Source organism: Chrysemys picta, chromosome 11 (genome assembly GCF_011386835.1).
Source record: "Chrysemys picta bellii isolate R12L10 chromosome 11, ASM1138683v2, whole genome shotgun sequence".
Classification (NCBI taxonomy): Eukaryota; Metazoa; Chordata; order Testudines; family Emydidae; genus Chrysemys; species Chrysemys picta.
Window position 1 is genome coordinate 534,398 of NC_088801.1, and position 23,772 is coordinate 558,169.

Genomic DNA, 23,772 nt, shown 5'->3' on the forward strand with positions numbered 1-23,772 from the left:
TGGAAAAGGTAGAATTATCAAAAGAAAAGGCAGAAGTGTTCAATAAATATTTCTGACATTGATGCCAGGAAAGATAGTGGAGCAGCTGATGCAGGATTCTATTAAGAATTAAAGGAGGATAATATAATTAATGCCAATCAACATGAGTTTACGGAAAATAGATCTTGTCAGACTAACTTGATCTTTTTTTGATGGGATCATGACTTTGGTTAATAAGCGTAGTAGTGTTGACAGATTCTACTTTGACCTGGCACCACACAACATTTTTAGTACAAATCTAGAACAATATAAAATTGACCTGGGACATGTTGAATGGACTGAAAGCTGCCTGACTGATAGGTCTTCATGTAACTGTAAAGGGGGAATCGTAATGGAGCTGGGCTGTTTCCAGGGGTGTCTCAGAGCAATCAGTTGTTGTTGTTTTTTATCAATAACCTCAAAAAAATCAAAAATCCCTGTAAAATGTACAGATGACACAAGCTGCAGAGGAGAGGTCACTTGGTAAACAGGGATGCACAGACTCAGCCCCACGGTCTGTACAGAGCTCCTAATGACCACCCAGCTCAGAACATTACAAGTGTTCCTAACTGATCTCACCGGACGTATTTTATACCCACTAACGTTGCACACACCAGTCGGGTCAACTGCTCCCTCCTGGGGGTTCAGACCCCCCCGTTCTCCCCTTGGGGTGTCTGGACCCTGCGTGTCACAGCAGGAGAACAGTGATAAGATCAGGAGAGCTGGCAATCTTGGGGCTCAGCCTTTGGCTTTGAAAACATGTATTTCCTGTAAGTCAGCTGTGAATGTGGCAGCAGCCACAGTGGGGCACTAGCCAGCTGTGGGAGGCCAAAAGTAAAACCTCACTGCCCAGAAATCAGCTGGTTTATTTGAAAGGGTGGGTCTGCCTGGGTGGGGTGGAGTCAGGGCGAGGTCGATGTTTGTTTGTCTGTTAATGGCACCAGGAACCAGTGACAGTAGGTTTATAATTAACTAACAAATCTTTAAGTGCAAGTTGGCAAATAACACAACCATTGTGTATTTGTTTGTGCTGTGGTGGCATCTGCGGAGGCCCCAGTTGGGCTCAGGGCTCCTCTGCGCCGGGTGCTGCACAGACACTGGGAGACCTGATCCCTGCCCCACAGAGCTCACGGGCTAGTTGAAACCAAAAGACAAGGAGAGAGTGATGGAAATGGGAATCAGTTCCCACGGTTACGGTGGTCGGCTGGGTGCACAGCTCGATAGTTCACATTTAAACCTGAATCTCTGGCTCCCAAGCCACCGCCAGGCCTGGGGGAGCTGGGTGCTTACCAGCTGGGCGGCAGCAGTGGGGCTGGAGCAGGGATTGACCAAGTGGCACGTGGAAGCATTAAAGACGAATGATCTAAAAACATTTTTAAATGTGGCCTTGTGAGGTTTTGTGCGCCTGTGGACACATAAAGCAGCCCGGGTGGGGGTGATTCTTCTTTGACTTATCCTGACGCTTTTCATTGATTTATTTTTTAATTTTTGTTGGAAGCCCAAAGAGGGAGAGACGCAGTGGGGAGGGGACATGGACTGTAGTTGAATCCCCTGGGCAGGTTAGTTAGAAGGTCTCAGTGTCCCCTGTATGCCATGTAACATATCTCTGTAAAGGTTCTGATCTACTGAATCTATTCATCCTATTTGAATGCATGTACCATTTTCATATTCGAAGTTATGAATATTGGCTGTGTACTGGCTTGATTTTAACTAGCCTAGTAGATCATTTGGTCAGCTTCCTGAGAAAAGTGCACATTAAGTGCCCAATCAAAAACCACTTAAGCCAACAATGCACTTGAAGATGCCAGTTCACATCGGAGCCTTCCCTGGAATGTGGCTTGGCTGGTAAAAACTGAGCCATGCCCCCCACTGCCCCCCAAACCCCTGACCTGAGCCCCTCCTGCATTCTGCACTCCCTCCCTGTGACTTTATGAGTGTAATATCATATCTCATTGGAAGGTGACAGGGCCAGAAAGAGTTAATTAACTGACCTGACCCATGGCTGAACTTTAAAGACTGGTTAGGAAGATCTGTAAATAAATAGAGCTTTGAAATGCAGCCTGCATTGTTAGATGTAGAAGGGGAGGTGTTTGCTCAGGGCTTGTGATGTAAGCAAACAAGTCTGTCTATTGCTACAGCTTTGATTCAAAGATCAAAAAAGGAATATTAACATTTAGGAAGACACTTAAATTAAATAGTATTATTGTCTCTATGTCTCTTTGAAGGTTGTGGTAACCTGTATCTGAACTGTTTAATGGATAAATTACCCTGTGCTAATTGCCAAGATGTTTGGGAGAAGGAGAGTTAAGCCTATTGTTTTCTCAGGCCAAAAGGCTGCTGGAAATGTATAAAAACCCTGGGACACAATCCTGCTTCACCTCAGATCTGCTTTGGGTTTCAAGAGGGGGAAATCTTAAGCCACAAGGATTGAGATCCCCAGTCACTGACTGGAGTCACCCTGAATATGGACATTGGACTATAACCTATGGACTCTTTCTAAAAGGACTTTTGGCAACTACAAGCTCATCTCTGCTGTGTCTGAACCTCAAGAATTGAATTCAAGTCTGTCTGTATATTGATCTTTTAACCAACACTCTCTCTCTTTTCTTTTCTAATAAATTTTAGCTTAGTTAATAAGAATTGGCTATAGCGTGTATTTTGGGTGAGATCTGAGTTATAATTGGACCTGGGTATGTGGCTGATCCTTTGGGGTTGGAAGATCTTTTTCTTTTATATGACGAGATTAGATTTTCAGCAATCATCATCATATCTGACAGGTGTGTCTGGACGGAGGCCTGAGGCTGGGCACGTTAAGGGAACTGCGTTGTTTGGACGTCTGAGTAACCAGTGAGGTACTACAGGAGCTGTTCTGTGCTGGTTGGTAAATCTAAGTATTGGAATATCCACCAGCTTTTGGGGTTTGTCTGCCCCGTTTTGTTTGCAGTTCACCCTAACTGAGTGACCTCAGCTGGCTCCCACGGACAGCATCGTCACACTCCCACACCCCAACCGCCTGCCCCAGCCCTACATTCATGGCCCTGTATTTCCCCACCCAGATGTGTCCCTCAGGCCAAAAAGTTTGCCCACCCCCGATCTAGGGGGTCCTCTTAAAATTGCATCCACATGACACAGTGGCCAAGTTAGCAGCTAATGAATTGTGCTCACTCAGGCTTTAGTCTGTACCCCTGATGGCCCAGCAAGCTTGAGTTAACAGCAGCCCTGCGCGTGAACAAGGAGTTTGTGTGTGGACGGGATTTGACTTAAGAGCAACCACTTGAGCTATAACGTGAGTTCACTAGAACTGGGCAATAGAAACCCAAACAGATTGATCCATGTGTTGGGAATTTTGAAATATAAAAAGAAAATTCAATCTGAACTGAACAGAAGTTGAAAAATTTCAAAGTTTTCAGCAAATCAAAAACTAAACATTTGTTTCAACCAGAAATATTTTTGGATGAATTTCATTTTGATTTCAAGCTATTTGAAAAAAATAAAATTAAAGGAGTTTTCTAAATGAGAATTCATTTCAAACCAAAAAAATGAACGGTTCATTCTGAAAATGTCATAACTGGCCATTTTGACATTTTTTTTTTTCAAAAATGAACAATTCAGCAAAATCAACACAAAGTCACAAACCATTTTGGTGTCACTCAATCTCCATTCTTTGCCGAAAATAAGTGTGTGAAAAGCTTTTTGCCTAACTCTGGCGTTAACTCTGCGTTGAAGAAAAGCCCAGAAAGTTCTGGCTGCTCCCGTTTGACGCTGAATCGTTAGAAACGACCTGCGCCCGTGAATCCTGTCTAGAGGGGACAGGCTTTTCCACTCACCCAAAAACATAATTCCCGTAATACAATATGAAGAAACCAAAAGCGAAAGGTTTCACATCACAGGGATTTCCTGTTGTTGCATAAGGGAAAGGGGCTAAGCTGCATGAGATTGTTCAGAGGACGCAGAACAGCCGTCGCTGCAGCCCCTGAAGTGAGACACCAGACGAGACCCAAACTCAGCAGCATCTGGTGAGTGCAGAGCCCAGCTCAGCAGTGACTTGCTCCCAGGGCCGGCCTTAGGATTTATGGGGCCCTGCACAGTATTATTAAAATGGTGCCCCTATGCCGATGGCAGCCCGGGCCCAGACTGCGGGGGGACAAGGCAGCAAAGGATAGCGAATGCCCAGCCCGCCTCACGGTGGCGGAGAGTCACAGTTCCCCGCAGAGACCCCCGTACCCTCTCCCTCACGCAGAATGGACATGCAGAAAGTACCTAATTAAAAGCATTAAACTTGGGAATAAGAAATGTCAGTCACTGGTTTTTTGATATGCCCTGAAGTTTGTCAGACATTTATTTGTAAACACTTTGTAGTAAGGGCGAGGCAGTGTCCTGCTGAATACGACATGAAATATTATGGAATTCAGGATGCAGCTCTTCTCTGTTTGACATTTTCTTAATCGGTATTTCTAAGCTGATTTCATATTTTAAATGTACCCTTAAGCCTTCGTAAAGCAATCCTTCCAGATTACTACAGATCTAACTCACTGAAACAAAGACGTTATTTTAAATTAATCGGTCACAGAGGTTTCGTGGGTTCATAACAATGTTCATCACTTTTAGAAAAGGGGAACACTAATTTACTGTGTGTGATCTCCATAACAATAGACGTGTTTCTGAAATTTCACCAATGTTAAAAAATATGTTTACAAAAATGTTAGGCATAACGAAGGATTTTATATCTTACTAGGTACTGATTTTGCTGGAGGGTTATCTTAAAACTAGTTCATCAGATAGTCAGAAATAAAGACAGGGAATCTCTTTGTCCATCTATCTGGAAGGAAAGGGGTGTTGTCCCTTTAAGAGCTCTCTTCAATGGGTGTGTGGGGGGTGAAGGGAGAAAGGGATGGCCAGAAAGGACAGAAAGACTTTGGAAGCAAGTTTTTTTTACTATAGTAACTAAAATTAAAATGTGTATTTTAGAGAAGGGGGGTCTTTTGAAGGATTTATTTAAAAAAACTTTATGTCTGAAGATCCCCATTGGCCCGGGACGGCGAACCGCGGCCAGCGGAGGCCGCGATCGGCCAAACCTGCCGCGTCAGCAGGTAAATAAACTGGCCCCGCCGCGTGCCGAACGTTGCCGACCCCTGGTTTAAGGCTAAAGATGATTGTGCATTTAAAATCTATGCAAGGATTTTTTAGAGATGTGATATTATACTTGTCACCAACTCACTAATGAAACATTTTTAAAGCAAATTTTAAATTAAGGGTCCTATAGACTGACACGTTCTGAGTAAATACAACAGTGACGCACGGCTGGTTTTGTCAGTAAATTCAGATCCTGACAGTATATCCCTGGGCGTTGGCAAGTGCCTGCGGAATGGCTGCATTCCCCCTTGACTGGTTCTTTAACAAAAACAACAAGGAGTCTGGTGGCATCTTAAAAACTAACAGATTTATTTGGGCATAAGCTTTCGTGAGTAAAAACCTCACTTCTTCGGATGCATAGAGTGAAAGTTACAGATGCAGGCTTTCACTCTATGCATCCCAAGAAGTGAGGTTTTTACTCACGAAAGCTTATACCCAAATAAATCTGTTAGTCTTTAAGGTGCCACCAGACTCCTTGTTGTTTTTGTAGATACAGACTAACACGGCTACTCCCTGATACTTGGCTCTTTAACAGTTTCAGTGTTGTGCTGATAGGGCGGGCAGGCTGGAGGCGTTTTCACTGTTAAGTTACTAGATCCCTTCCGGAGTAAGAGTCACCAGACAGCAGCAGCCAGCTGGGAGCTGCAGGAAGGGTCAGGACAGGGAGAGGAAAGCCGGAGGGATGGACACTAAGGGCTGGTCTGCACTGGCAACGCTAAAGCAGTTTCACCGCAAACAGAAAACCAGCTCCACGAGAGGCGGACAGCTCTTATCGCGGCTGCTTTTGCGGTGATGTGCAAGTGAAGACACGTTCTTCCTGTTTACAGGGCGTTTAGCCTCTGCAGCATCTCCCACAGTGCCTGGGTGACCACTCTGGCCAGCAGCTCTGCGGCCAGGCAAACAGACGTCCACCCTCCCCTGTAAAGCCCCGGGAACTTTGAAACTCGGAGCAAAGGATCCCCTGCTTGGAGCAATGCTGAGCTCCTGGGCTGATCAGTGTCTGGGGAGAGGGGGCCCTGCAGGGACCAGGGTGCCCTGATCACCCTCCCCCCTTCCCACAAAACCTATCGTCAAACTGGAGTGAGCTGCACTGTGGGACAGCTGCCCTAGAGCGCTGCTCTCATCCCCGATGGAAACACTCTCTGACGCCTCAGGAAGTAAGTGAGTACACAAACCAGCGCTTCACTTTCACCGGTTCACTATCACTGGTGAAACTGACAGTGCAAAAACCCTGCAAAGTGTAGCCATAGCCTGTGTTAACTGTCCCTTCGCACCCTTGACGAGGCTGCAGGAAAAGCCTCCACCCATGAGCTTGAATTCCGGAGGAAGGAAATAAAAACAGCTGACAAGAAAATGTTTCCTCTCTTCTGCCCTTTGGAGGCTCCCAGGGCGGAGCTACCGAACCGAAGCAGAGATCCCCGGGGTCAGCCTGCGTCAGCCCGAAAAGACAGTCAGCGCTGACCGAGTGTCACCTTTTGGACCCACCGACTGTCACTCAGTTGTGTGTAGACGCGCCCTGCTTTGACCTGGAACAAACTCTCTCATGGCTTTTTCCTAGTTAGTAAATCCTTAGTTACTATAGGGCTGGCTCCAGGCCCTGTCTCTGGGGTGTGATCTAGGTACAAATTGACCTGGGACAAGTGGCTGATCTCGGAGACGGGGAGTAACCGGAATCGTTTGTGATCTTTGGTGCCTGGCAACCAGCGATCCCGAAGCAGCTTGCTGGGTGGCCGGCTGGACAGAGAGCCCACAGGGACTGTCTGTGACGTCGGTCAGACTGTTGCAGTGCTTCGGGTGTTCACACCTGTTACTGGGCAGGTGAAATCTGTGATGGACACCCCAGTTCGGGGCATCTGCCTGGCCTCTTGACGCTGTGCTCTGTGGCTGGCACTCACGGTCCTGCGCCACCCCAGACAGCGTGACAGTGGGCTCCCCCCACAGCCCGTCCAGTGCCGCCTGGGGGGCGTGGGGGGGCAGAATTGTGATCGGGGTGTCGGTGCTGCCCCTCGTCAGGGCCACGTGCGTGGGGTGTGTGTGTGTGTGTGGGGGTGTGATGGCAGCGTGTTCACGGGGCGGGAGGACAGGGGGGGTCACTCCTCCCTGTAGGCACTCAGGGCCCCCACTGAGCTCAGCACAAGGAGGGGCCCTGGCCAGGGCCGGCTCTAGGCACCAGCAAAGCAAGCAGGGGCTTGGGGCGGCAAATTTCCAAGGGGCGCAAGAATCCCGCATGAGAGCTGAGAACCAACAGGGGTCCCTGGGAGCTGTAGTTCCTTGGTTAGCTCCCTGCCTATAGAGCCAGTCCTGGAGCAGGGAAAGAACTACATTTCCCAGCATTCCCTTGGCTGCTACAACAGGAAAGGGAGGGGAAAGGAGTATGGAACTGAAACCTCATGCTGCAGCTTGCTGTGAATGGTAGGAACAGAGACGCTCTAGGGTTTTTGCCGCCCCCCCGCACCCCTGTATTGCCCCAGCCCTGGACTCTCCCCCCACCCGCACCCCCTGTGCCCCAGCCCTGGCCCCCACCTGCACCTCCTGCCGCCCCAGCCCTGGGCTCTTCTCCCCCCACACACCCCCGCACCCCCTGTGCCCCAGCCCTGGCCCCCACCTACACCTCCTGCCGCCCCAGCCCTGGGCTCTCCCCCAAAGAAAGAATTGGGGGGACTAAATGGACAGTGCCCCTCTCTATCTGAAGCCTAGCAAGGGAGGTACGTGGATCCCACTAGAATTTAAAATGAAAAGGAAGGGAGGGGAGGCTCTGGACCTGGGCAGCTTTAGATACAGTACCAGGCACGTAGGAGGATTTCCACTTCTGAGCCAAGGAAGCAGAAATTGACTTTTCCTTTCCAGATTTAGCGAATATTCAGAAAGGGAATCTAGCACCTGCCTTCCAGATTTGAACACCTCAAAATTCAGGAGTGCTCAAGCTCAATTTGGGCAGCTGTTACTTCATTTCTCCCAAATCAAATCTACTGATCCACTGTAACTTGCTGTAGAAAAAGTAGGATAAATTGAGCAAGAAATGCTTCCCAGTGGTTATTAGGACTGGAATTGCTATTTTCAACAGCCATTACCTTTATTTTTTTTAGTTTTATTTGTTTAAAAGGAAGACAGTGATATCGCATTGGCAAATTCCCCATAGAAACAAAGAGTGGAACAAAAGAATAATAAAGGCACCTCAACTTTTCCTCATTTCTGTAGGACAGTCTTATAATATGCATCCAGATATCCTCCAATCACACAAGCTGAAAATTGTTCCACTTTACTCCTGTTCTGTAACCATATGGGAACCAATCCTGTCTGTGTTCTGTGCACATCCAAAATTCCTGCTGAATGACCCGCCCTGGGAGCGAGTTACCAGTGACCCAGGGCTGGGGCGGCAGGAGGGTGCAGTTGGGGGTGGGAGGGGCGGGAGAGCCCAGGGCTGGGGTGGGGGTCAGCCAAAAATTTTTTTGCTTGAGGCACCAAAAAACCTAGAGCCGGCCCTGGCCCTGGCAGCCTCCTCTCCCCTCTCCCCCCCGCCCCATTCTTTTGTCCAGGCAAACCTGGCCTGGCAGCGTGGGGTCCCCTGGGGCACCCCCCAGGAGCCTGACACCCCCTAACACGCCCCATGCTGGGCAGGGGCTGCTCTCCCTATACGGGGTGGGGGCGCTCTCTCCCACACAGCTGGAGCCAGCTGCCCTGGGTGGAGCGTGGGGCGGGGAATGGGCAGGGATCTGCTGGCTCTGGGTGGGAGCGGCTGCAGCAGCAGGCAGCCTGCACATGGGGCAGGGCCCTGATGGGCGCTGGGGCATTGGTCTCCCCCTCGCCCCACGCTCTACGGGCGCCTGGATCACAACAGGGGACCACATGTCCGTCTGTCTGTCCATCTGCAGGGTCCGCATGCGTCTGTCTGTCCACCCCCCCCCCAGGTTTCGCATGGCCGTATGCATCTCTCTGTCTGTCCCTCCCCCAGGGACCACATGGGTCTGTCTGTCTCTCTGTCCACAATGGCGCTGCGTGCTTCTGTCTGTTTGTCCCCCAGGGACCATATGCCGGTTGGTGTCTGTCTGTCCATCCCCCAGTGTGGTCATTCTCCACCGGCTCTTTGTTAGCATTTGACTCACTCCATTAACAGACGTCTATTGTGAGACACACAAAACCCACCAGCCCCCGGGGAGATGAGTGTCTCCCACCTGCTGTCGGGAGCAGCTTGTCTCACCGCGCGCTGCCTTTGAGTGATCTGTCTTTACCTGCAAGGCTGGAGAACACAATTTCCAGCAGATACACAGACGTCCCCACATAGTCGCCGCACTTACATCTCACGATGACCAGTGTGACACAGGCTTTCAGCAGACGTTACATGACCCCGATGGTGAACCCAGGGGATCCCTGTACCCCATGTGCCCTGTGCCCTCTGCCAGCTGGCACCGAGAGGTCCGTGGGTCACAGACGTGAATAGCAGGAGGTGCTGGGGGTCATGGTGCAGGGGCACTGGCAGAGCCCTGGGGTTGCTGTACGGAGTGTTTGGAAAGCTGAGTCCATTCAAACCAATTATGTTTTAATCCAGCCAAGTACAAGGTCAGATATCTAGGAACAAGGGACACAGGCCAGACCCACACACTGGGGGGCTGTACCTGGAAAGCAGAGACGCTGACAGACACGTAGGGGTCAGAGTGGAGACGCATCTGACCGTGAGCCCCTCGTGCGATGCAGTGGGACAAAGGGCCAGTGCCCACCTGGGCTGGATACACAGGGGAGAAGCGAGTGGGAGCAGGGAGGGGATTTTAGCCGGAATATGGCACTGGGGAGACCGATACTGGAATCCTGCCTCCAGTTCTGGGCTCCACATTAAAAAAAAACATTTATAAATTGGGGCAGGTGCAGAAAGAGGCTCAGAAATGACTCGAGGGCTGCCGAAATCGCTGTGCCGTGGGAGCCGTACCGAGCTGGGTCTGCCCAGCTGAGCAGGGGGCAGAGGGAGAGGTGACGTGATGCGTGTGGAAGCCCCTCCCCAGGCAGATACCAGCAGGCACTAGCGCTGGCGCTCTCATCTAGCGGAGATGGGACGAACCAGAGCCAACGGCTGGAAGCTGCAGCCCGACAAACTGAAATCGGAAACAAGGCACCGATTTGGAACAAGCTCCCAAGGGAAGGGTTGGAGTCTCCAGCTCCTGGTGGCATCACATCCAGCCTGGGGCCTCCCTGGGGGGGCTTTAGTGAAACACAAAGTCCTGGGGGCTCAGCACAAGAGTAACTGGGCAAAATATTCCGGCCAGGGCTGTCCAGGAGCTCAGACAAGATCAGGGGTAGGAAAACTTTTTGGCCCAAGGGCCACATCTGGGTGGGGAAATTGCATGCAGGGCCATGAATGTAGGGCTGGGGGGGGGGGTTGGGGTGCAGGGAGGGGTGTGGTGTGGAGTGCAGTAGGGGCCTCAGGGCAGGGGGTTTGGGTGCAGGACGGGTGCAGCAAGGGGCTCAAGGCAGGGGTCTCAGGGCAGGGGTTTGGGGTGAGGGGTGCAGGAGGAGTTTGGGGTGCACGAGGGGGTCTCAGGGCAGAGGTTTGGGGTGAGGGGTGCAGGAGGAGTTTGGGGTGCACGAGGGGGTCTCAGGGCAGGGGTTTGGGGTGAGGGGTGCAGGAGGAGTTGGGGTGGGGGCTCCGGCCGGGCACTGCTTACCTGGAGCGGCTTTGACATGGCAGCGGGGTTAAGACAGGCTCCCTGCCTGCCGTGGCCCCACACCGCTCCTGGAAGCGGCCAGCACCACGTCCCTGCAGCCCCTGGAGGGGGCAGAGGGTTCCGCGCGCTGCCCTCACCTGAGGGTACCTCCCCCAAAGCTCCCATTGGCTGCGGTTCCCCATTCCCAGCCAATGGGAGCTGTGTGGGGGTGTGTGTGCAGGTATCTAGTCCAACCCCCTGCTCAAAGCAGGACCAACCCCAACTAAATCATCCCAGCCAGGGCTTTGTCAAGCCGGGCCTTAAAAACCTCTAAGGAGGGAGATTCCACCACCTCCCTAGGGAACGCATTCCAGTGCTTCACCACCCTCCTAGTGAAATAGTTTTTCCTAATATCCAACCTAGACCTCCCCCACTGCAACTTGAGACCATTGCTCCTTGTTCTGTCATCTGCCACCACTGAGAACAGCCGAGCTCCATCCTCTTTGGAACCCCCCTTCAGGTAGTTGAAGGCTGCTATCAAATCCCCCCTCATTCTTCTCTTCTGGAGACTAAACAATCCCAGTTCCCTCAGCCTCTCCTCATAAGTCATGTGCTCCAGCCCCCTAATCATTTTTGTTGCCCTCCGCTGGACTCTTTCCAATTTTTCCACATCCTTCTTGTAGTGTGGGGCCCAAAACTGGACACAGTATTCCAGATGAGGCCTCACCAATGCCGAATAGAGGGGAATGATCGCGTCCCTCGATCTGCTGGCAATGCCCCTACTTATACAGCCCAAAATGCCGTTAGCCTTCTTGGCAACAAGGGCACACTGTTGACTCATATCCAGCTTCTCATCCACTGTGACCCCTAAAATTTGTTAGTCTCTAAGGTGCCACAAGTACTCCTGTTCTTCTTTTTGTGACCCCTAGGTCCTTTTCTGCAGAACTGCTGCCTAGCCATTTGGTCCCTAGTCTGTAGCGGTGCATGGGATTCTTCTGTCCTAAGTGCAGGACTCTGCACTTGACCTTGTTGAACCTCTTCAAATTGGAGGATTGGGGCAAAAGAAATCTGTCTAGGTCACTCTGGACCCTATTCCTACCTTCCAGCATATCTACCACTCCTCCCAGCTTAGTGTCACCCGCGAGAGTGGGGTTAAGACAGAGGGGCCTCACCAGAGGAAGCAGGGGAGAGAGAGAAAAGACACTGAGGAGAAACACGCACATTGCCGGACCAGATCCGTGCTCCTGCTCAGAGCCCGTCTCTGGCAGTGGTAAAGTCACAAAGCCAAGCACTCAGAACTCAGGAAGTGCCAGAGCTAAGGTTCCTGTCACCCTTAGTTTGGTGCCCTGTATCTACTCACCAGCATCATCCCACAAGCCTGGAGCTGGTGGAAACCCAAAATTTCTGTCCCATGCAAAATTCGGAGAGTCCCAAAGTTGTTTCATTCTGAACCAGAACGAGAAACCAAAATAGCAGAATTGCTCACAAAACAGTCTGAAAGTTTTGAGAAATGCAGTTCGGGGTCAGAAATGTTTGTCTGATACACACGACGTTTCATTTTCACTTGTATTTTATATTAAATGATATAAAATCAAAATCTAACCAGAACGGTCAGAGAAACATTTCGGGTGAGATTCACAAGTGGACGCGGGTGCCCGAATCACTGGGCTGGGGGGATTCTGATGGGTGTCTCTCTCACTCTGTCCTGTGGAAGCTGTTCCAACTGGGCGTAAGTAATTAACGACTCATTGGAGCAGGGGCACATGAACTTGATCTCCCAGGTAAGTGCCCCACCCCCACGGCTATAGCGTCATGTCACCGGCTCAGTGACTCTTTAAATGTTTATACGCAGGGGAGCAGGAGAGCCGCACATCAGCCTGTCCCAGGGGTGAGAGCTCTCTCCTGTGCGGGGGGAGATCCAGAGTCAAATCCCTTCTCCCCATCAAGCGGGGGTGGGGGGGACTGAACCCCACTCTCCCCCCTGCTGGGTGAGTGCGTGAACTCCTGGGTAACGGCGAGTGCTGCTGGCGGCTGTTCTTGCAAACAGCAGCTTAGGTGCCTGACCCCAGGCCCAGCTCCCAGCTGTGAATCCCACCCCAGAGGGAGGCGCCTCCTCCAGCCCAGACTTGGGCGACAAACGCCAGGAGAGGAGCAGGGCTTAGCACCCCCCTTTCCCCGGCATCTCCCGTTGGCTAGCTCGGTGGCTCCCTGCCCAGGGTGCTGGCTTTTGGGAAGACCACTCGTTGTCTAGGAAGCCTGGGAACCGAACCCAGGCTCTGTGAATCCCTCTGCGTCTTGCATGTAGATGTCGGTCTTGCTACGGCTGCTCCGTAACTGAGCTTGCAGAGTCCCTTTTCCCCCAGGCAGAATAGATCCAAGGCTTCTTTCCTGCTCCCGCCAGAAGCCCGTGGAGCAGCTCTGAGTGTGTGGAGCCAGCAGGGTTGGACGCACACAAAGGCAGCAGGGAATTGTGCTCGCCAAGGTGGGCAATAAGGAAAAAGCATTTCAAAAACGCCCTGGGGTGCTGAAAGGCGGGGAGAGGCTGCCAGTGTCTGGCCCCTGGGCAGTGAAGTTCAGAACTGTCACTGGCACAGGGCCCGGGGCATTGTGGGGCAGTGGCTGGCGGACACAAGAATTGCAGCATCTGCACTCGCACTGCGGTGACCTACGTAGGTGGCCGTGGCTTTTCGCCGTTCGGGACGTGGTGTCACTGCAGCTCTGTAACCGGGAGTTCACGTCAGGGGGAGGCAAATGTTAGTGTCGATAAATGTGTAATGAGGTTGGTGCAAGTTGGCTGATGTCAACCTGCCTTTGGAGCACAGACCAGGCCTCTGTTCAGTTCTGTCCCCAGTTTTGTTCACCAAGGATAGAGCAGAGATAAAGGAGGTTCAGATAATAACGAAATCACTTGGGTCTGGGAAACCCGCTATGTGAGGAGAGATTAATGAGAAGGGGCTGTTTAGTTTAGAGAGACAATGATAAATGTACAAACTAACGAATGGCAGAAAGTAGGTCAGTCAGGGATTCTCTTTACCCCCTCTCATAATGCAAGAACAACGGGACACGCGATGAAGTGGAGGGAAGAAAAGGTAAAACTGACACGCGGAAACCCATGTACATAACACGTAACTCCGCTGTAGAAGTCATGGCCACAGGTGTCATGTGCGGGATTCAGAGGAGAATTGGAGACTCAGACAGACAGGCAGCACCTCCACAGTTACACGAGAGAGAATGAAAACACAAAACCAAGTCTCCAATGTTTGGAAGGGATCTAAGCCCTCCCCTTCAGGGCACAAGCCTCCCAGACACTAACTATCTGGAGTTAGGAGGAAATTCTCTCTAAGGGTGAATTATTCTGCACTTGTCCACTAGAGGGGAATCTTCCCCTTTCCCCTGAATCAGCTGGTACCAGCCAGTTTCAGCGAGAGAAGAGGGGGCTAGATGGATGCCTGGTCTGATCTGGTCGGGTGTTTCCTGTGTTCCCATTAGAGTGAATCGAAATGTGTCAGACACTTTACCTCGAAAGGCAACGTAATCAAAGTCAAATCTTGTGTTTTAACAGAGAGAGCTCACCTTGAGAATTACTCTTGGCTGAAGTGAACGTGCTACGTAGGTGCAAAGATGAGTTGCCAGGAAATATTCATGAGCATCATAACACCAACAGGAATAAAGTGTTATATTTTTAAAGAAAGTTACTCTTCCAGTAAGCACACACCCCTAACTGAAGAAAAGAGAAAAATGGCAGAAGTGGCAAAGCAGAAAGCAATGGAGATTCTGAGAGATGCCCTGAAGAAGAAGGACCGAGTGCTGATGGAGAAGCCCCAGGATCTGGTTTTTGGTGATAGTGGAAATCCCAAATTCTGGATGGAACGCCATGCGATACTGACAGAAGAATTAGTTCGACGCCTCATCTCAGAGCTGGAAGCTGTGAAGTTTAAGGAGGATCTAACCAGGAAATATACTTATGCTTATGTTTATTCAGAGTCTGGTGACAAAACAGTGTATTTGTGCCCGCAATTCTGGAAGGCTTCTACAGATCTTGGAGAAGGTTCTCAGCCAGGGATTCTTATCCATGAAGCGTCTCACTTCCTGGGGATACGAGATATCACCTATTCCAAGGAGAGTATCGATGTTGCCTGCAGAGGGAAGTTGGTAAAGTTGAAAGTTGGTTCAGAACGCAGTGTCCCAGATCTGAATTCCCTTGCGAAAGCAATATTAAATGCTAGCAACATTGAGTATGAATTTGAAATTACACTAAATCACAAAGGAAGATACGAGAATGGACGATACTCCTGCTGTGGGGAAAAAGCCAAGAACTCAGTTTGTGAGAGAGCTGTGCCTGATGAGTTTCTTGACTGCAATTTCCAGGGAAGGTAAGCAACTCTCCTTTCCCATGGGCAGTGCATGTTATGTGTGGTTCCCTCCCTATTGACTGTATGGCACTGGTGCCTAGGGACCCCACACAGGGATTGTGTCCCCATGGTGCTAGGGGCTGTACTCATGGTGGAGAGACAGCCCTTGCCCCAGGGCGCTCGCAATCCAGGATTATCATAAGGTGCAAGTGGGTGGAAGAAAGACAACCAGGGCAAGGGGTGAGAGGAGACGGTGACAGTAAAACGAACACCATGCGCCAGCCCCTGAGCTGGTGCAGACCAGGGTGGCATAGCTCCATTTACTGCAATGGAACCAATTGCACTAGCTGAGACCTGCTCACACCTCTACGTAACAGCTCACACATCTCAGCCTTCCTCGCGCCAGCCACTGCCAGACTACAGCCATTGTCAGCGTAGTCACGGTCAGACTAGCCACTGCCAGCCAGCCATTGTTTCATTGGGCACCAGGGCAGGGGTAAAGCTGAAGGAGGATTGAAGAGGACAAGGTGGGCGTTTAGGAGACGGTATGAAGGTGCTGGTGGATGAAAGACCAGCCGGCAGTAAGGGATGAAGTAATGGGTAGAGGGAAGGCCGAGGTCAGCGCTGTGGTACTGTAACTCAGGGGTTCTCAACCTTTTTCTTTCTGAGCACACCCCCCCCCCCCGCAAGATGCTATAAAAACTCCACGGCCCCCCTGTGCCACAACAACTGTTTTCCTGCATATAAAAGCCAGGGCCGGCCTTAGGGGCACCAAGCAGGGCAAGTGCCCAGGGTCTCACATCACAGGGGGCCAGCAAAGCTACATTGCTCCGGCTTCAACTTCAGCCCCGGGGTTCAGCCCCGTGCAGTCGGGCTTTGGCTTTCTGCTCTGGGCCCCAGCAAATCTCATGCCGGCCATGCTTGGCGGATCCCCTGAAACCTACTCGTGGTCCCCCAGAGGTCCCGGGCCCCTGGTTGAGAATCACTGCTATAACTGACTGGGGGGATGGCGCTGAACAGGGAAGAGCCCAACTGGCAAAGACCAGGAGTTGGGGTTTGACATGGGGGAGGAGAGGGAGCCAGGGGAGTGACACAACGGGGTGATGTGGGTGGAGCAGGGAGCCGGGAAGCTCATCCCAGCAGGAGGGTTTTGAACGAACCTGAGGGGGAAGGTGGTTGGCTGTGAGGCCGGAGATGAGAGAACAGGAGTTGAGGTGAGAGATGATCAGGCCTGGGCCCCACAAATCAGAACGTCTGGTTTCTTTTTTAAGTTAATTTTTAAGGGGGGTGTTGTTTGTGCTCCCCTACCTGGGTGAGTGTCAGAGTCGAACCCCCTCAGCAGAACCGGCTGCTCGATCAGCAAACAGAGCCCGGGCTGGTCCTGGAGCCCCTTGCTGGGCGACGAACCACAGGAAAGCTCTCTCCTCCCACCCAGGATTCCTGGTCACCTGAGGACAGGATTCAAAGCCTTTTGTCAGCTCACGGCAGAGCGAGATCTGGTCTGATTTCTGCCCGGTTCCCCAGGGACCCACTGTCAGCGCGGCCCTGCCTTCTGCTGTCACCTTCCCCGGCAACTTGCCTCAGTGCAATAATCCCCAGGCCTCTGTCACGGTTCCCAGGGCACTCACAGCCGAGTCACCTGGTGAACCCCTGCCGCTAGCGAGAGGGAGCCTGGCCTGTGGGGACTGGCTGTTAACTCGCTAACACCACCAGCTCGTTAGCTGCTCAACGCTCTTCTCTGGGCTATGCCAGCCCTGTCCTCACACTGCAGGCTAGCAGGAGGTACACCTCAGTCCCCAAGCCCCCTTGAGTCGCTCCCCTGTGATCCCAGCCCCTGACACTGGCTACTCACAGAAACCCCAGAGCCTCTGCCCCCAAAGGAGCTCTGTGCCCCAGTTTTACCTGAACCCCACCGTACCACCCGCTCCTGTAAACCACACGGCACCTGTACTACAACAGAAGGTTTATTTAAGAAATGACGGAGATTCTACTAGAAACAAGCGAGTGATGGAAATAAATGGTTTTGTGTCTCCTTTTTCCTTCTGTCTAATAAGAGTCTGGCTTAGTCAGCGATTCCAAGCCCAGAAGGGGCCACTGTGATTATCTAGTCTGCCCTCCTGCGTAGCACCAGCCAGAGACCTGCCCCACAATAGTTCTTTTTGAACTAGAACATATTTTTAAAAATCCAGTCTTGATTTAAAAATAGTCAGTGATGGAGAATCCACCATGCCCCTGGGTAAATTGTTCCAAGGGTTAATTACTCTCACTGTTAAACATTTGTCTAGCTTCAACTTCCAGCTATAGGATCATTTTACACCTTCCTCTGCTAGATTGAAGAGCCCATTGTCCAATATTTATTCCCCATGTAGGTACTTATAGACTGTGATCAAGTCACCCCTTAACTTTTTTTTGTTAAGCCAAGTAGATGGAGCTCCTTGAATCTATTGCCATAAGGCAGGTTTTCCAATCCTTTAATCATGCTTGTGGCTCTTCTCTGAATCCTCTCAAATTTATCTACATCCTTCTTGAACTGTGGGCACCAGAAATGGACACAGGATTCCTGTTTATGCATCCCAGGATCCCATTAGCTTTTTTGGCCACAGCATCACACCGGGAGCTCATGTTCAGCTGATTATCCATCACAAGCCCCAAGTCTTTCTCAGAGTCACTGCTTCCCAGGAGAAAGTCCCCCATCCTGTAAGTATAGCCTGCATTTTCTGTGTTCCTAGATGTCATCCTTTACATTTAGCCATATTAAAATTCATATTGTTTGTTTGTACCCAGCTTATCAAGTGATCCATATGATGAGACTATATCATTTGTTTTTTCCCAAATACAGAACAGAAATATTTATTGAACACTTCACCTTTTCTGCATTCTATCAGTTCTATCTGGTAATGCACCACTACCATTGTCAGGATTCTTTTTGTTCCTAATATATTTTAAAAACTTCTTCTTATGGTCCCTATGTCTGCTGGCCATAGATTTCTCCTTGTGGCCTTTGGCTTCCCTTATCAATTTTCTACAATTCCTAGTTTCTGATTTATAGTTATTACTATCAAATTCCACTTTCTTCCACTTGGTTGTGTGTGTGTGTGTGTGTGTGCGTGCGTGCGTGTGTAAAAATGGCTGCCTTCACTTTCCCTCTAAAGCAGCGTTGTTGTCATTTTTTAAACTACCACTGCCTTTTTCCTCAACTGTGAGATTGGGGCTTTTGGGGCATCTAGTAAAGTGTTCTCAAATTCTTCCAGATGTGTGAATTGTTTTCAGCTGTGTGAAATTGGTCCTAGTAAAGCACCAGGTATATATATTACTGGTGGGGGATTTGATAGCAGCCTTCAACTACCTGAAGGGGGGTTCCAAAGAGGATGGAGCTCGGCTGTTCTCAGTGGTGGCAGATGACAGAACAAGGAGCAATGGTCTCAAGTTGCAGTGGGGGAGGTCCAGGTTGGATATCAGGAAAAACTATTTCACTAGGAGGGTGGTGAAACACTGGAATGCGTTACCTAGGGAGGTGGTGGAGTCTCCTTCCTTGGAGGTTTTTAAGGCCCGGCTTGACAAAGCCCTGGCTGGGATGATTTAGCTGGGAATTGGTCCTGCTTTGAGCAGGGGGTTGGACTAGATGACCTCTTGAGGTCCCTTCCAACTCTGATATTCAATGATTCTATGATTCTGCTTGTACATTATAAATGTGATCAAGTCATGATCACTTGTACCGAGCTATCATTAACTTTTAGCCCTGTAATCAGTTCCTCTTTATCTGCTAGGATGAGGTCTAATATTAAATTCCCCTGTGCTGACTGCAACACTTTCAGTCAACTTTGTCACCTATAATGTTTAGAAATTCCCTTCCCTGCATAGCAGGGTAGGTGCCGTTGTGGGAATTTGCTCTCTTTCCAGGGGTGGCAGGGTGGGCTCTGCCAAGCCTATTTTGGGTCATATACAGCATGATCAATATCAGCTTTTGTAAGGTAGCTGTCGGTACAATGAGAATATTAAAACAATTAGGCTGTGTCTACACTGCCACTTTCAGCCCTAAAACTTTTGTTGCTCAGGGGTGTGAAAAAAACACACCCCTGAGCGATAAAAGTTTTAGTGCTGAAAAGTGACAGTATAGACAGTGCTCCCAGCGATAAAGCTATCCCCTTCGCGACTACACAGCCCATGTTACAGCTCTGCCATGGTAGTGCTGTAATGTGGGCTGTTTAGACAAACCCTTAGGGTATGTCTACACTACGAAATTAGGTCGAATTTATAGAAGCCGGTTTTACAGAAATCGGTTGTATACAGTCGATTGTGTGTGTCCCCACATAAAATGCTCTAAGTGCATTAAGTCGGCGGACCGCGTCCACAGTACCGAGGCTAGCGTCGACTTCCGGAGCGTTGCACTATGGGTAGCTATCCCACAGTTCCTGCAGTCTCCGCCGCCCATTGGAATTCTGGGTTGAGATCCCAATGCCTGATGATGCAAAACAGTGTCGCGGGGGGTTCTGGGTACATGTCGTCAGGCCCCTCCCCCTCCATCAGAGCAACGGCAGACAATCGATTCGCGTCTTTTTACCTGGGTTACCTGTGCAGACAACATACCACGGCAAGCATGGAGCCCGCTCAGCTCAGCTGAGCTCACCGTCACCATATGTCATCTGGGTGCCGGCAGACGTGGTACTGCATTGCTACACAGCAGCAGCCCCTTGCCTTTTGGCAGTAGATGGTGTACTAAGACTGATATCCGTTGTTGTCGTATTCCAGTTCAATCAGAGGCACCTGGGCAGACATGCTTTGTCTCCTGGAGACTCAGTCCTGCCGGCAGTCCTATTGAACCGTCTTGACGATGATGGCTAGCAGTCGTAGTACAGTATCTTCTGCCAAGCACCCAGAAGATGCCGAGGGCTATCAGTCATGCTGCACCGTCTGCTGCCAGCTTAAGATGTAAAAAATAGATGTATTCATTTGCTTCCCCCTCCCTCCGTGAAATCAACGGCCTGCTAAACCCATGGTTTTGAGTTCAATCTTTGGGGGGGCCATTCTGTGTGACAGTTGTTTATGTTTCTCCCTGATGCACAGCCACCTTTGTTGATTTTAATTCCCTGTACCTGTACGCCATGTCATCACTCGCCCCTCCCTCCCTCCGTCAGACAATAGTTTCGCGCCTTTTTTCAGCCCAGACGCCATAGCACTGGGATCATGGAGCCCGCTCAGATCACCGCGGCAATTATGAGCACTATGAACACCACGCGCATTGTCCTGGAGTATATGCAGAGCCAGAACATGCCAAAGCAAAACCAGGCGAGGAGGCGATTGCAGCAATTGCAGCGTGGCGACGAGAGTGATGAGGAAATTGACATGGACATAGACCTCTCACAAAGTACAGGCCCCAGCAATGTGCAAATCATGGTGTTACTGGGGCAGGTTCATGCCATGGAACGCCGATTCTGGGCCCGGGAAACAAGCACAGACTGGTGGGACCGCATCGTGTTGCAAGTGTGGGATGATTCCCAGTGGCTGTGAAACTTTTGCATGCATAAGGACACTTTCATGGAACTTTGTGACTTGCTTTCCCCTGCCCTGAAGTGCCAGAATACCAGGATGAGAGCAGCCCTCACAGTTGAGAAGCGAATGGCGATAGCCCTGTGGAAGCTTGCAACACCAGACAGCTACCGGTCAGTCGGGAATCAATTTGGAGTGGGCAAATCTACTGTGGGGGCTGCTGTGATCCAAGTAGCCAACGCAATCAAAGACTTGCTGATATCAAGGGTAGTGACTCTGGGCAACGTGCAGGCAATAGTGGATGGTTTTGCTGAAATGGGATTCCCAAACTGTGGTGGGGCGATAGACGGAACCCATATCCCTATCTTGTCACCAGAGCACCAAGCCACCGAGTACATAAACCGCAAGGGGTACTTTTCAATGCTGCTGCAAGCCCTGGTGGATCACAAGGGACATTTCACCAACATCAACGTGGGATGGCCGTGAATGGTACATGATGCTCGCGTCTTCAGGAACTCTGGTCTGTTTCAAAAGCTGGAGGAAGGGACTTTCTTCCCAGACCAGAAAATAACCGTTGGGGATGTTGAAATGCCGGGGAGACATTTATGGCGGGGTGGGAGTTTGAGGCAAATCGCCTGGCCGCTGATTACGCGCCGCCAGACACCAGGGCAGTTAGAAGAGTACAGCAGGGCGCGGTGCGCATCAGAGAAGCTTTGAAAACGAGTTTTGTGACTGGCCAGGCTATGGTGTGAAACTTCTGTTTGTTTCTCCTTGATGAACCCTCCGCCCCACCCCCCGGTTCACTCTACTTCCCTATAAACTAACCACCCTCCCCTCCACCTTCGAGCACCACTTGCAGAGGCAATAAAGTCGTTGTTACTTCACATTCATGCATTCTTTATTAATTCATCACACAACTAGGGGGATAACTGCCAAGGTAGCCCAGGATGGGTGGGGGAGGAGGGAAGGAAAAGGACACACTGCAGTTTAAAACTTTAAAACTTTAACTCTTATTGAAGGCCAGTCTTCTGATGCTTGGGCAATCCTCTGGGGTGGAGTGACTGGGTGGCCGGAGGCCCCCCCACCGTGTTCTTGGGTGTCTGGGTGAGGAGGCTATGGAACTTGGGGAGGAGGGCTGTTGGTTACACGGGGGCTGTAGCGGCGGTCTCTGCTCCTGCTGCCTTTCCTGCAGCTCAACCATACGCTGCAGCATATCAGTTTGATGCTCCAGCAGCCGAAGCATCGACTCTTGCCTTCTGTCTGCAAGCTGACGCCACCTATCATCTTCAGCACGCCACTTGCTCTGTTCATCCCGCGATTCAGCCCGCCACCTCTCCTCTCGTTCATATTGTGCTTTTCTGTAGTCTGACATTGACTGCCTCCACGCATTCTGCTGTGCTCTGTCAGCGTGGGAGGACATCTGGAGCTCCGAGAACATGTCATCCCAAGTGCGCCTTTTTCTCCTTCTAATCTTCACTAGCCTCTGTGAAGGAGAAACATTTGCAGCTGGTGGAGGAGAAGGGAGAGGTGGTTAAAAAAGACACATTTTAGAGAACAATGGGTACACTCTTTCACGTTAAATTTTGCTGTTCACATTACACAGCACATGTGCTTTCGTTACAAGGTCGCATTTTTCCTCTTATATAGAGGGCCTGCCAATTTGGTGTGAAAGATCACTCACGCAGTGCCAGGCAACAGAATTCGGCTTGCAGGCAGCCATGGTAATCCACAGTCTTTTGGCTTTTTTAACCTTCATAACATGTGGGAATGGTTTCAAACAGTAGCGCCCTCATTTCCCATACCAAGCACCCGTTGGGTTGGCCATTTAAAATGGGTTTGCAATGTAAAAGGAGGGGCTGCGGTTTGAAACCATTCCCACATGGTATGAAGGATTTGCGGGTCGGATTTGGGGTAGTTTGGATGGAATTCGACGTTATTGGCCTCCGGGAGCTATCCCACAGTGCTTCATTGTGACCGCTCTGGACAGCACTCTCAACTCAGATGCACTGACCAGGTAGACAGGAAAAGCCCCACGAACGTTTGAATTTCATTTCCTGTTTGCCCAGCGTGGAGAGCACAGGTGACTACGCAGAGCTCATCAGCACAGGTAACCATGATGGAGTCCCAGGATCGCAAAAGAGCTCCAGCATGGACCAAACGGGAAGTACGGGATCTGCTCGCCATATGGGGAGACGAATCAGTGCTAGCTGAACTCCGTAGCAGTAAACGAAATGGCAAAATATTAGAAAAAGTCTCAAAGGCCATGAAGGACCGAGGCCATAACAGGGACACACAGCAGTGCCGCGTGAAAATTAAGGAGCTACGGCAGCAGAGGATCCTCGCGGCGACGTTCGGCATCCGTGGAGCGGAATTGGCTGGAATGGGAGAAAGAGCTAAAACTGAGAGAGCTGGAGGATCGTGAACAACAGAGACAGCATGAACGGGAGGAGAATGAGAGACAGAGACAGCATGAAGAGAGACAGCGTCAGCATGAACTGGAACTGGCGAGGCTGAGGGGCAGCGAGCCCCTGGCTGCGGTGAGCAAGGGGGTCCCAGGACTGCACAGAGCTTTGATAAGTGCTGTCACGGAGTATTGGGGAACTCAGGGCCCCGCACCCCCGGCTCCCTGCGATTCACCATGACTCTCAGCCAGCCAGTAAAGCAGAAGGTTTATTTGGATGACAGGAATACAGTCCAAGACAGGTCTTGCAGGCACTGACAACAGGACCCCCTCAGTTAAGTCCAGCTTGGGGTCCCAGGGCATTCCAGCCCACCCCCCTTTGGGGGGGTCAGAGCCATCTCTGCCTCCCAGCCATCTCTCCAGCTCGCTTCCAGCACTCTGCCCTCAGCGACCCCTCCCACAGCCTTTGTTCAGTTTCCCGGGCTAAGGAGTCACCTGGCCTTCAACCCCTTCCTGGGTTCTCATGTTACACACTCAGGTATGCGCCCCCGGGCAGATCCCATCCCCCACTGCAGACTATCCCAGCACACTCCCCTGTCAGCATTCACAGACCACAGTGAGAACAGGCCCAGTTCGTCACAAGTGCATCATGGCCCCATACAAGGAGGGGGAGGACATGGATGACTTCCTGGATGCCTTTGAGACGGCCTGCTCCTTTGGGACTCCTCCCTTTTATCTCCTGACCGGC

At 50.9% G+C, this 23,772-nt stretch overlaps 2 protein-coding genes across 2 annotated transcripts in view; both read left to right on the top strand.

The window, feature by feature from the left end:
- LOC101932961 (basic proline-rich protein-like) overlaps positions 1–23,772 on the top strand; it is a 146,852-nt gene that overhangs the window by 54,479 nt on the left and 68,601 nt on the right. The gene's annotated exons all lie outside the window — the stretch shown is intronic.
- The window catches only part of LOC101945097 (uncharacterized), a 42,055-nt gene continuing 22,158 nt past the window's right edge, over positions 3,876–23,772 (top strand). The window contains exons 1-2 of the mRNA XM_065561316.1: positions 3,876–4,034; positions 14,347–15,157. Coding sequence (XP_065417388.1) covers positions 14,406–15,157 — 752 coding nt within the window. The 5' untranslated portion in view covers positions 3,876–4,034; positions 14,347–14,405. The remainder of the gene's footprint in view (positions 4,035–14,346; positions 15,158–23,772) is intronic.